This window comes from Fistularia commersonii, chromosome 16 (genome assembly GCF_037954325.1).
Source record: "Fistularia commersonii isolate RoL2024-O1a breed Wild chromosome 16, RoL_Fcom_v1.0, whole genome shotgun sequence".
Taxonomy (NCBI): domain Eukaryota; kingdom Metazoa; phylum Chordata; class Actinopteri; order Syngnathiformes; family Fistulariidae; genus Fistularia; species Fistularia commersonii.
In genome coordinates, this window is record NC_141299.1 from 4,051,769 (window position 1) to 4,066,193 (window position 14,425).

The window sequence follows — 14,425 nt, forward strand, 5'->3', positions numbered from 1 at the left end:
GTGTTTTGTGGATCTGGAGAAGGCATTCGAACGTGTCCCGTGGGCAATCCTGTGTGGGCTTGTCCTAGATATGGGGTACCAAACCCTGTTAGACAGGCCTTCCGGTCCCTGTATGACCGGTATCGGAGCTTGGTCTGCGTTACCGGTTTTAAGTCGGATTCGGATTTGAGAGTTGGCCAGGGCTGCCCTTTGTCACCAATTCTGTGCATAACTTTTATGGACAGAATTTTTAGGCGCAACCAAGGCGTCGAGGGGATCCGGTTTGGTGATCGAGTCTCTGCTTTTTGCAGATGATGTGGTTCTGTTGGCTTCATCAGTCCATGATCTCCAGCTCTCAGTGGAACAGTTCGCAGCCGAATATGAAGCGGCCGAGATGAGGATCAGCTCCTCCTAATTTGAGATTTTGGTGCTCACCCGGAAACGGGTGGAATGCCCACTCCGGGTCGTGGAAGAGGTCCTAATTCGAGTATCTCAGGGTCTTGTTCATGAGTGACGGAAAGATAGAGCGGGAGATCGACAAGCGGATCAGTGCGGCGTCTGCAGCGATGCGGACTCCGAATAATCAGTCGGAATAACTCTCAGAATCTGAATTTGTGTCTCTCGTTATAAAAGATACATTATTTTATACGAGGAATATTACTGAATTTTTTTATCCATACAGAGTGGGCATACTTTAAACATATCCGAGTTTTCAGGCATCTTTGAATGAACTTGGAATATTTAAGGGGCAGAGTGTCCTCATTTGTAAAAATAATAACATGGTCAACCTACTGCACCCTCATTTCTCATGTAGCAGTTAGGGACTTTGCGATCATATTGTGCATATGGGTGATAAAACTGAATGGTCTATAAAGATTTACTTCTGTAATCTCATTTGCTAATACTGTTATTGAATAGATGATAAAATACAGTATTTGTTTAATCATCCCACATTGGGAAAATTTGAGTAAAATATCAGAAAAAAGTGGAAATAAAAAACAATAATAAACAAGAAATAAAAATAAAGACCCCTTGCACAAATATCAATTTGTGTTGTCAAGCAACAGTAAAATGAAGAGAAGAGAGAAGAACATGACACACTCTCCTTTTCGCTCTTCATTCAGGAAATTAAAGCATAAATGATTGTCAATACACATTTTAAGGGAAAATGCAATGCTATGAAATGATGCAAAAAAGTGCCACGAAAATAATTGAATTGAATAATGAATAATTAATTATCTTCATATGTCAGTATGATTTGATGCATAAATTCTTTCAGTATGACAGTGTATGTCCAGATCAAATTATGACTATAACATATATACAATGTACAAAGTGTCTGTCCTTGTAATGCTGGGAGCAGTGTGAGCCAACCTGAGACCTGGGTTCTCTCCAATGGTGAGAGGCCAAGGTCCAAAGGTCTCAGGTTTCACCCTGCAAAGTGGACCTATAGGTGGGTCAAGCGCTATTCGATGTACCCTACCAAGACACAGCAGAGCAGCTCAACAGGAACATACTCCTGGAACCACTGAGCTCCTGGTGGTCTGGCCTTGGTGCAAGAGGTCAGGCGCAACCCATACAAAAAATGCCTCCTAAACAAAGAGGCTTCACCACCGGCAAGGAAAATCTTTGGCTTTTGATGTAATGTATTTTGGGATGGAATTCATAGATGGAGACGTGAGCGTGCCAATGCCTTGCATAACAAATAAGTTCTTGGAATGTGAAATGTGACCCCTCTGTTCGGGAAGCTGGTGTGAGAAGTGAAGCAGTAACAACTAGATAATAGCTCGACTATCTTCCAGGCATAGCGGTGGTTCTGAAACCAAGCTTCTGGAAATGAGTTTGGACTTTGCTCTTTACTAAAATGGCTCAAGATGATGGTATCAGGAGGGTATTCAGATATTCACAAGTCCATGGCTGACCTCCGATGTGCTGATGTTTTTCCTGTTGAACAAGAGGGTGACCTCCTTGTGACTGTGCAGAGAGGGGAAAAGAACTCAGTTTTTGGTGTTTCTACACTAAACAGTTTGGCGTAGCTTTATAGAGTCATTGGATTGTGAACTTGACGGGTTCTCACCGGGTTACCCCAAACTGCTTGTAGACTTTAATACTTGTAATGATAGGGAAATCTCGAGGTGGCAGTGGTTTGGTGGAACACCCTACCCTAGTTAAGCCACACCTGTGTCCCTCTCTTGAATAGCTTTTTAAGGCATGGGTTTGCCTTGAGAAACACCTTATGTGAGCATACAGTTGTTCACAAGTGGAAAAGGGAAAAGAACACCTTGAGCCAAAGATCAATGACTGACTTTGCCAACGTCAACAACATGTCTAATGGCTTTTCGGCAACACAAAATCTCCGCGCAACTTGAGTGGACTTCTTGCTGCCTGTCCATTAGCGATAGCACCTGTTACCTGGTACTTCTTTTAGGAACAACTCCAAGCCAAGTCAATTTTAAAACACAACATCGACAGATTGCTGCTCTGCCACTGATCATGGCATTCGACACAAGAATCAAACACGCCATTTAAAAGAAAAAGAATACACAAGAGCACTAAATGTTAGCATGGCTGCTGCTACGTCTCCCCACTTGTAGCCCCTTTTAGCTTCTTTGACTCCTTTCTTTTCCCCGAATGCCCCTTGGGGACAAATTACTTTTTTTTCTGATTCTTGCTTTCTAGTCCGAGACTGAGAAGCAACTATACCATCGCCTAAATGTCCTCCGTTGTTTGCGCATTTAGTCTCAAATGAACTTGCCACTATTGTTCTTTGTGCCACTGCTCATGGAAAAATACTTTCTCTTGCCTTAAAAACACTTTGTACCCCTTACGTGTATTTTGTCACTTCTTTTTTGGGAATCAAACCTGAGTCTGGTTACTATAATGTCTGACATGGCATCATTAATATAATCCGTATTGCTTCCACCACGGATGACTCTGCTGTTGGGAGCAACTCCATTGACATTATTAATTCAGGATGTAGCACAGATGTCTTACAAAAGACGAGGCAAACTGAGGTGTCTGGTGCCAATAGAGAGAATTAGATAAAGCCATCATAGGCTTGTGGATTACAGTAATCCAGCAGCATTGGGTATCACTCACGCTGCATTTCAACACAGATGAAGAGGAAGATGGAGGTCACTGCTCGTTCTGCTGCTGTTCTAGTCCTCCTTCTTCTGTTTCAGGGTAAGGCGCCAGTGTGAGGGATCATTCATTATATTTTATGCCGCCTTTTTGATTAAAGCAGTATTCAGTCCTTCTCAAGATTAAATTGTAATAGTGATCATCCCATTTAATGTAGACAGATTCAATTAAGTAACTTGTATTTGTAGGGTAACAGTTATATATTTCATGTTTGCATGTATTTCACAAAAGGGGTTTCACCTTCACAGCCTGATTAATAATTTATTTGCAGGCAATTTGAATCTTTAATCTCTTTTTCTTTAATTCCCATATATTCGTGAATGTGGTACAGCCCTGATTGTTCACTCACAAGAGGTAATTTTCAATAAAAAGAACTACTTCAATTTTCTGAAATTTATCTGGAACGTAAAAGCAAAACCTGGATTAACTTCTTGTGTGTCGTTCAGGAGGAGGAGGAGGAGGAGGAGGTTGTGCAGGAGGAGGAGCTGCAGGAGGAAGAACAGCAGGTCATTGAAACATGGACACGAAACCTCCAAGCCTGTACCTGCGACTGTGAGTCTGCCAGTTCCACCGCTCCTACAGTCTTTCCACAATCGTCTCTGCCGCAACCGTCACCTCAGGATCACCCACTGAACTGTATGCCAGGTGAGGTGTTTGACTGTCCAACTCACCTGCGGTGATCTTTCCAGTAAGACAAAGTCAAGGACAAACTATCCTTCTCTGTGCGAAGCAGATCTGCCCTATGCTGGGTTGCTTTGCACAATAAAGCCTTTTCAAACGACAAAAAGCCCTGTCAAGTTTTGTTGATATGTGCACAAAGCACAGTAAGTGTCACCTCAGGCTAGCTTTTTTAAAATTAAATAGCAATAAATAATAATTGAATCTAATTTTTGCAGCTGAACTGCTCACAGATTGTTGGGAGAATGTATTCTAAAATACATTTCATATTATCATTTATTCCTACACAATGTTTTGAGTGCATGAGTAATATTATGTACTTAAGAGTAGTTCAGAGTTGTCAGGATGTTTATTTGATGACTTTAAACAGAGAGAGGTTAACTACCGTTCAATTTATCATGTTAAGTCATAAATAAAGCTGGGAATGTAGTCTCTACCTAAGTACAGCGCAGCACACACTCTGAAGAGAAGGGCATATATCTTTTGTTTTACTACAGGAATTGTGGCAGCAATTTCATTATGCTACCAGTTTAATGTTCTTACAAATATGGATGAAAATAGGTATTCTTCTCTGTTGGTTGAAGTTTTCTGGCCAAACTATAAATTGTTCTCCCCAGTCAAAATAGTAGGCCTCTAGATCTCTCAGTACCAATTAGTTTTTACTTAAAATCGATGATAGATGTTGGTGAGGCGTATACAAAACAGAGCAAATGTCAATGGAAACAACTTTTTTTTTTCCTGAAATGTAATTATATCTTTCATTAAAACCAAAGCACACATTAATTATACTGTAGAGCCGACAAATCATTAACCTTTCATAACTTACATTTTAATGATTGATTCAGATTTATGTTCATACCTATGGATGTGATTTAATGGACTGTCCAAAGTCTCGAACCGGAATCACCGAGTAACAAGATAGCAGTGATGACAGAGTGTTCAGGACAAGAGATATTCACAAAGAAATTCGGGAATAAGCGAGAAGGGGTGTATTCCTTTGTCTTGCAATTGCTTTGTGGCACATGGACAGATATAGTAAAAGCTTTTTTGAATAAATGCTGTAGATTTGGGTCAAATCTTTCAGCTTTGCAGGGATTTTAAAAAACATGCAAATTCATCAAATTGTGGAATTAAGGACTTGCTTTGAAAAACAAAAAGTCTTTAGTGTAACTCTCCAGAAGTTAGGTGTATGTGTATGTTCAGTTGGAAATCTTCTTTTTATACATGCATTACTTGTGAACTTCATTGCTGTGCACTATATCCATCAATTGAAACAGGATGCTGGTGCTTTGCAAACATTATTGGTTGTCGGATACAACATACGAAGAAGTACATTTGTAATTCAACACATAAAATAAAAATCAAAGGACAAATATTTTAGTGATTATTAGGCTGTTATCAAGGTCGTATCTAGTTTACTTAAATAATGAAAACTGAAAAAATTACTACTGTGTCATGGATTGATTTTGATTTTATTTCTTTGTCGATGTCTGACTCGGTCATTTGAAATAACCAAGTTAAATATTTTAAATGTTTTTTTTAATTCCTGTAAATGAAATAAAAAAAAAAAATCACTGTTTTTATTCTTTATAAAAAAAGGATGATAATATGCACTATTAGGGTACATATTTTGAGATTTGCAATTGCAAGCGAGCTATCTTTATTTTCTTTTTATGTTCCTGGAAAACTCACAGAAAGACCTCCAGATGAAATTAGAAAAGTGACTGTAAAAGGCTTTGTCCTTGAATTGCCCTCGCCCAGCTTTGGCTGTGCTCCACATGGTGCAGTGCTGCAACATCCCCGCCCACAGATATGTTAGGATGTTTTTATTAATGTCTAAACTTGAAAAATGGCAAGAGGTTGCACCATAGCTTGGGATCGACAAATTGGTCACTGCAGGAAGGATGCCTGAGATGGCATACAGCAAATGCTATTCAGGTAATCCCATTACCTGTGCAAGAATGTGTCGAGTAGATTACGGGGACCAAAATAAGGTTTGCCCTTCATCTGCCAGGTAAAGAAGCGCTCATCAGAAGATGCCCGTTTCATATTCCTCTTGCCGTGCAAACACTTGAAATGTATCAATGTGAAAAACCAAACTCGAGCAATGTTTTTAATTGTTTATATCAAGCCACATCCGCTCGGTCCGTCGGTGGGATCGTTCTTTTTGTTCTGCAGAGTAAAGTTCTGTTGTACCAGTAATCCATGTGTCCGTCCTCCCCAGAGTGCCCTTACCACAGAGCCCTGGGATTTGAATCTGGATCTGTTTCATCTGACCAGATCAGCTGCTCCAATCAGGAGCAATACACTGGCTGGTATATCTCCTGGATCCCCAACAAAGCTCGCCTCAACAACCAAGGGTTTGGGTAAGTTGTCTCTCCGCTATCTTCATTTTATAATCATTTGCACTTCCAAAAAATTGCATTATATTTTCCATTCTTGTTAGTTGCGCATGGCTCTCCAAATTTAACGACCAGTACCAGTGGATTCAGATCGACCTGAAGGAAGTTGGCGTGGTGTCTGGCATCTTGACCCAGGGCCGATGCGACGCGGATGAGTGGATTACGAAATACAGCATTCAATACCGAACAGTGGAAACCCTCAACTGGATCTATTACAAAGACCAGACGGGAAACAACAGGGTAAGTATTGAGTGTGAATCAATGGCCATACAAATTCAAACTTGCATTAGTTTTCATATTTACTCAAGAATTCAGACATCATCCAGAATGATTAACAGCTGTAGACAAAATACTAGGTTTGTATATACAATTATGTTTATGCACTGAAAACCAAATGTAATACATGCATAATGGACTTTAGCTTTAAATGAGCTCTGACTTGGTTTTAATATTCAGGTAGTTTGTCTGAAATTAGCTGGGCTTAAGTTAGTTATAAATTTGACCGAGAGTGAACAAAGAACATGAGACTTTATTTTTCTCACAGCGTGCAACAGGGTGCAGGAGGTAAACACTGAAAGCTCTCTGAAGTTGAAACTTGCAATGCTACTTCTGTTTGAAAGTACAGCCATGTTACTCGATTAAAATCTCAAGTTACACCGCAGATGTTCAAAATTAAATCCGCCTTCATTTTCCACTCTGAGGGAAATACAAGGACATGTTAAAGTTACTTTAAGTTATGGTTTGTTATTGATATGTGGCTTTGAGAAGCGCCAAAGTGAATAATTAATAAGCACATTTTCTTGTAATAACAAGACCCTGATACTTAAATCAAAACATCTTGAACCTATATACATGTGAAATTGTATTTTGTATATTTCCATTTTGATCATAATTTAATTTCAATTTTATGATTCTGTTATAATGGCATTATATATTGCATTATCACAAACTCATATTGGTCCGAGGGCCACATACGGCCTAATTTGATGTCGAGGGGGCCGGACCAAATCATTACCTAGAAATAACACTAAGTCCAAATTTGTATTTTTGTAAATTTGTAAAGGAGGTAAAGAGGTAAATTATAAAAATCTTTATATATAATGAACTGTTCCTCTAAAAAAAATACATGATGGATTAATATTAAAAATGATCATTAAAAAAGAATTGATGAAATTACACCCTAAAAATACTGTTGAGATAAAAGAAAATCTTGTTACTGTGGGAAAAATTTGCCTTTAGAATTTATCAGAAAATTTATTGGTAGCATGTTTAAGACATGGTATAATGCTTACAAGGCTAATGGTGGCTACTCTGGTTATTGAATCAATCCTGTTAATTTTGCCTGTTTTTTCACTATAGATTTTGTGTTTTTTTTTTTAATAGAAATAAGAAAAGATTGTTTTAACAATGTCATGAGATGGTTTTTCATCAAAAATCATCTTTCAAAAAATACATTTTTTTGAAACCCACTGTATATGTCACGGGACGGACTCGGGCAGGGAACCACACCACAAGGGCTGAAATCAGGTCGGAACTTTTTATTTAGGCAGGGCAAGACGAGGGGGACATGGTGGGCCGAGCAACAGGGTTAGGTCAAGGGTCACTCACCAGGCAGGGCCACAAGGCAGAGTCACAGGAAGGGTCCCACAATTCTCCGGCCCTGGAACCTCCTGTCACTTCTTCCTCCTCTCGACCTCCTCTCGAGCCCTCTCGAATTCCCCGGCCCCGGCCAGAGCGCTGCTCTTTATGGAGCTGGGTGATTAGCGGCAGCTGGCCGCTGCTTCAGCTGGCGCTGATTCTCAATTGGACCCAGCCGTGTCTCCTCTCGGCTGCCGAGAGGAGATCCTGACAGTATAAAACCCCCAGATGCATGTGAGAAAAAAAGCTGCCTTAACAGAAAGATTTGATTTTAGGCAGGGCGCCACAAAATATTGTTTCAAGGGCCGCAATTGGCCCGCGGGCCCCATAAAAGATGGATGAATTTCAATTACAGCGCACATCTTCGCTCCTGTGTTGCCTGTCTGAGGCCTCACTGAAGAGAATAAATGCACTAGGATTTCCCAGAGAATCACGAATGTTCAAATTGCGATTTGGGCAGAACTAAAAGTGGAAGACAGTGTTCCATTTGGGAAGTTGCGGGACGGACAAGTCCCATGCAGCATGAGAGAGCTGGGTCTTAACTCCTGACATATTGACCTTTCTTGGCACAAAGCAACACCTGCCCAAACAACAGAGATGAGACTCTAGTTGTAGTTTGAAAGCACAAGGAGGAAAGGCAATACATAAATACAAATAAAAAATAAATAATAAAAATACAAAAAAATTAAACAGGTTTGAAAAATAAATAAATAGATACAATCGCACACTGAAACCATAATGCTGAGGGCTTTCTTTGAGATATAATATGATATGGGCTATTTTACATGGGAACACAGGTTGGCTATCTTAGTAGGAATAAAAACTAATAAAACCATCCCAACCTGCAGAATAACTCCACATTATCATTACTATCCTTCTGTTAGGTACCCTGACCTGTTGGAAACAGATTCAGACTGAGAAAAGAGCTCTGAGGGCAGAAAACATCACCATTGAAAAAACATAAAATCAGAGGAATTGTGAAATTGTCAAGCCTCCAAAACGGTTCACTGTATTTAATGAAAACAAAAGGCAGCAACAATCCAGAAATGTATCAAACCATTATTTATTTTAGCTTATATGTCAAGTGTTTATATGAAATAATTAGTTATACAGTAAATGTTATAATAATAGTGTCATAAAAAGTAAATTCAAATGTAACCTACTATGATTATACTCAATATTAAGTTTATGTTTTTATAATACGTTTCTTTCAGTTTCTCAGGGTCACATTAGTCATTTGCGCGAGTGCACATTTATATTTTCATAATTCTCTCTAAAGTGCCTCATAAGAATTCATTGCGAACACGGAAAAAATTCGCTGCTTTGCATGCAACAAGAAGACAGGGAGACTTTTGTATGCGGATGCACACAGATGACTAACCTGATGGATTAAGAGAACATATTCATGGACAGTGCCTGAAGAGTTGCATCTGCTCAGGGGAGAGGAGTTGAATCTGTGATGTCTGGCTGTCCTGGCTGAGTGGCCTGAGAGTTAATACAAATTTATATTTCCTCTTGTATATTCTATCTATATCAAATGGTAAAAATAACAATTTCCTTATCACTACACGTCAATTAATGTTATAATTTTGCTGCAAAACTACTAAAACTGTTACCAAAACCCCCAATTACAATGCCTGTCGATGTAAATATAGAACTATATTTTTGTTAATAAACCATGCACTTAACATATACCAACAAGCTTTCATGATCGCTTTTCATAGTGTAATTGTAATGTTATTAATGTTATTGAATTATTAAAAGTGCCTGGGAAGAAGTAAGTTCTGAGCTGATTGACTGAACAGTTTGGAAAAGCGGTAAAATGTGAAAAATAAGTACAAAAATAAATTTCACTTATATCCCTGCCAATGTATGTGTGTGTGTGTGTGTGTGTGTTCATATTTAATGGCAGTTAGGTCGGATGATACGAACATCATTCTTGGAATTGAAAGTTCCGGGTCTGACACCTGAGCTCCTGTCAAAGCCCATCAATGTGTTCTTGAGCAAGACAGTGATATATACACTGTACTATATATATTGGGCATATATAGTTATATCTATAGATATATATACACAAACACACACATATATATGTACTGTAGACATCGATATGCACACACACATTTCTATCCATATATATATCATATATATGTGATAGACTTACATAATCAACAACAAATCAACAAATTATAAAATAAAGATTACATTTTGTTGTTAATCAATCATCAGTCATTTGTCTGGTACTTAATGGACTGTCTACAGTGATGTTACCCTATGAAATAGATTGCTAGAAGCGTATTATCATAAAAATGTCCTAATCGTCTCTAATGATCTCTACATATCATACCGCTTTTAGCCATGTTTCTCTTTCATACTTTTTTTTTAATAATGCTGCTTACTTTTCGTCACCTCAGGTCTTCTACGGGAACTCGGATCGCTCGTCCACAGTGCAGAACCTGCTGCGCCCGCCCATCGTGGCCCGTTACATCCGCCTGCTGCCTCTGGGATGGCACACCCGCATCGCCATGCGAATGGAGCTGCTGATGTGCATGAACAAGTGCACGTGAAGGAAAAACCGAGCCCGTTTAATCTGCCCTTACCCGCCTGGGGTGTGACAGAATTCTCTAGCAGGGTTCCAGGTCCTCAAGATCCATCGTGCTACTTTGTAATGACTTTACAGAAAACTAAGTGTGTGCATGATGATGTGTTTTGATGTATCTTTAAGAAGGTCCTTAAATTTCCCTTTTTTTTTTGAATATTTAAATTAGTTTGTCTGTCTGGGATATTAAGACCTGACATTTCCTCAGGGGTCCTCCGAGGGTTTTTCAGCAAAATTAGGACTTGTTTAATATCACGTTATCCTTCAAAAATGCGCTTTTGAAGGCTTTCGGACACAGTAAGTGTGACACGCCAATAACAATTTGATATAAGTCAGCAGGAATATACTGTAGCTGTCTTACGTTTTTAGGCACTTTGTTCCTGATAATCTCATTCAATTTTTGTTTTTGTTTATTTTTTCACTTACAGAATTTCCTAGTAATTTTCGTGTTGTGAAATCTTGCAGTCATTCAAGTGGTTTCTCTGTGATTTTAAATGAGATTTAGTTTATTGTTTTTCAGTTTCCTTTTTCCAATAATTTTTCATGTGATTCTAGCTCAGTTTTGCCTGACAGGCATTTCTAGATTCTAAATTCTTGGGAACTACTTGCCAATGTCCACAAACATTGTGTTTTCTGCCTAATTTGTTTGTTTTAAACATTATCAGGCTAACCACTGTTTTGTAGATGGTTTCTTGCAAATTCTAAAGACGTGTTGTTGTCAGTAACTGGGTCATTTACTCAAATCTATAAAAGAGAGTGAGTGCAATGCAAAATGCATTTCAATGTCCTTCAAAACAATTCTACAAGAAATGATTGAGTGTGCAAAAGAGGCTGTTTAAAAGTTAATTTGCAGACCGGCTGACAAATGCACAGAAGAACAAGATCAAAACTATTGCCAGAAAACTGTCTTTCCATCAAAATTGTGTTGTCTTTAATTAAAATCACAGGAGTCAGAAAATACAGAAAAAAAGATTTGGCAAGCTGATGGTCAAATCAGATGAATTGGTTTTATTTAATATTTACTGTTACATATGTAAACATGAATATTCTGAAAACTGTTGAGCATTCATTTGTTGGTTTATGTTCTTATGCTGGAAAAGCAGATAAACACTGACTATGCTACTAATTTGTGTCTGTAATAAAAGCACAAACTTAATACTCGATTTCATTTAAACTGGTGATAGATGTCTGTTATAAACTTTACCAAACAAGCAGTCACATATCAGTATTAATATAATACAAGGTGTTCCTTCAGCCCAACAATACTCAGAATGGAGAACCATTTTGTGTCGAGTACAAGTGCGCCCAGTCCTTACAGATACATGACACACAATACGATACAGTGGTGTTTGGACCCGGTGTTTTCTGCGATCCAAGTCAGTCTTCACACACTGCACACAATGAATGTGAGAGCAGGAGGAATTTACAGAGTCATAGCAATATTGCTGAGTCACACTTTCAAACCAAAGTGCAACATTAAAAATTTTCCGTCCTGTCGACTGGATCCCGGACAGAAAACAACTTCAGAGAGCAGCTCCTGCCTGTGCAGTGTTTCCATGTCCAGATTTCCTCAAAGTGGATCCAAAGTGGTTTGACATATAAGAGTATTTATGAAGTACACTATGTTCTTCTGAGAGTAAAAAAAAAACAACGGTTTTTTTAGCCTAATAGTCAACAAACTATTAGGAAAAAAAAAATCTAATTAAGTAGTGTACATTTACATACAAATATACTGAAACCACTTGGGTTCAGTATATTTGAGAGCGCTTAATAATACTTGTGGATATAGAAAGAGTGATTTTCATTATTACAAATAACAGCTTTGTAAAATGTATGCCTACATGATTCGTTATTAAGGTTCCCTTCTGGTGTATTATGACTGTATTGCTGCAATTTTGTTCATTTTATATATGTTTATAATATTCATAAAAATTATAGTTAGCATTAAAAGTCAGTGCCTTAATGTTGGAACGCTATAGTCTCTTTCAAAAATATTTGAATGCAGTGCTTCATTTGATTCTATAGAGGGCGACGTAGGTTAATTTTGTCTTTTTGTGACACTACGGAGACTAAAATGGCTGCATCTCAAAAAGACAAAAAATCCCAAGTACCTTTAAAACAATGACAACATTTAAATGTAAGCATTATAGATTGTCATTACCAACTCATATGATTTGCTCTGCAGTGAAATTTGGAAGAATAATTGTTCAGATATGAGTCACACAACGACAGGATTTCATGGAAGTGGAATGTCGATCCTATATGAGATGAAGACAATGTTACTTACATTACTTCACCGATCTATGATGACACCTGATAGAACTCGATCTGTCTAAAATCCTTGAAACCATCTAAAATGTTTGAGATGGTCTTAAGGAAAATGTACTGCTTAAAATTTACTATATTTCTACATTGAATAGAAACAAAAATACTTACACTTAAAATCTGCACATTATCGAAACATTATGTGTGTGTATCTATGTATATATATATATATATATGTGTATGTATATATATACACATACACACATAGATATAATTTGTAATATTTACCATATAATACAAATCATAGTCTGAATTACAGAAATAGTAATATAAATTCTATCAAACATGGATGATTAAAAAAAACATTAAGACACAGAAAGGCTTTTGGCCTGTTTGCAAGCAAAACTGAAGGTTTGGTTTAAGTGTGGTCGTTTCCGTGAGTACGTATGTTTGCAACGAGGGACAGGTGATGCAACAAGTGAGAGAGAGAGAGCTGAGTCTAAAGCGACAGACTTCAAATCACAGAGCAGTCTCTTTTAGGTCATTTAAGTTTGGCATCCGGGACCTGGAGGGACGTCCAAAACTGTGGCCGTTTTGGTTCCCTTTGATGCTCATTTGCTCGGGGTAGGGGTTGCCCTCGGGGCGCCCCAGGGCCGACGCGTGCCAACCGGAATCGAGTTGCCCCGGCAGCGGGTAGGCTGTTTGTCTGCTCTTCAGCTGGGGTGTACTGACCCCTGAGTGACTCCGACTTTCGGTGAAACCCCCCTGAGCCGCAGCTGGAGTCGGCAGCGGCTGGTAGCGCATATCGGAGGCCGGGGTCTGGTTGGAGGACGAGGATGACAGGTGCAGCAGCTTGCGCAGCGACTTGAGGGGCTGGCTCTGAAATATGTCAAGAGAGGAACATGTTTTATCGTTTCGAGGCCGATCTCCGAAAAGGACGTACACTTCGTCGGGACGTACGGGTGAGTGTGAATCGGGGAGTTTCTCGGGCGGCCACTCTTTCTCGCGGTCTCTCTCTTGGTCCCGATCTCTGCTTTTTTCACGGGTCCTGTGACGGCTGCTCTGGTGACCTGATGACCTGGACGACTTTTGTATCACTGTATCCACCCCTTCCGAGGGAACCTGCCACATAATGCATATGGGTCTGATGCCGCTTATAGGTACAGGGAATAAACATGACATTTTAGCTAAAGGTTTCACAAGCATTTTAGAGTAAAAATACAATATACAGTGTCAGTGTCTCACAATGGTGTTTCTTAAGCACATTTCGAGTGGACTTATTTGTCACTGGTCTGCTGATAAGCAAGAGTTGGTCGACAGTGTGAGGGAAGGTGCCAATTAAAACCCCCACACTCTATTCCAAAGTCATTTGTATTCCCAATCTGAGGAAGACAGGTAGAAACCCATCGAGTCTGTTGAAACAATAAAGCATTTCGGCTCATTTTTAATCCAGTTTATGAGGAATCCGAAGACAATCTTCAAGTACACAGTAATGTTTCCCGCATTGTGAATCTGATTGCCTGATCCCTCCCAGCCAGCCTGCTTTTATTTGTGCTCTGTCTTTAGCAGTAAACCTCATCTCAGAATCTCAACCAACTGCCACACATATATATATATATATATATATAAACAGGAAAGAAAGAGTCTCACATATCTGATTCAAACTCAACTGCCACCGCCATTTTGCAGTAATGAGACTTTCGCTTGTTAAAATGACTTTATA

General features: G+C 38.9%; 2 protein-coding genes across 5 annotated transcripts in view; one reads left to right on the forward strand and one right to left on the reverse strand.

Moving 5' to 3' along the window:
* The first annotated feature begins 3,087 nt into the window (after positions 1-3,087).
* LOC147225593 (retinoschisin-like) lies at positions 3,088-13,556 on the forward strand. Its single transcript, XM_086161448.1, has 6 exons — positions 3,088-3,162; positions 3,452-3,474; positions 3,567-3,765; positions 6,023-6,164; positions 6,245-6,440; positions 10,253-13,556. Exons 1-6 carry the CDS (start codon positions 3,096-3,098, stop codon positions 10,403-10,405), a joined length of 780 nt encoding a protein of 259 aa, XP_086017574.1. The 5' UTR covers positions 3,088-3,095; the 3' UTR covers positions 10,406-13,556.
* Positions 11,426-14,425, reverse strand: part of LOC147225594 (cyclin-dependent kinase-like 5) — a 35,904-nt gene continuing 32,904 nt past the window's right edge. For all 4 annotated transcript variants that reach the window (XM_086161447.1, XM_086161445.1, XM_086161446.1 and 1 more), the window contains 2 exons: positions 13,663-13,824; positions 11,426-13,581 (listed from right to left, as the gene is read on the reverse strand). In XM_086161447.1, coding sequence (XP_086017573.1) covers positions 13,222-13,581; positions 13,663-13,824 — 522 coding nt within the window. In that variant the 3' untranslated portion in view covers positions 11,426-13,221. The remainder of the gene's footprint in view (positions 13,582-13,662; positions 13,825-14,425) is intronic.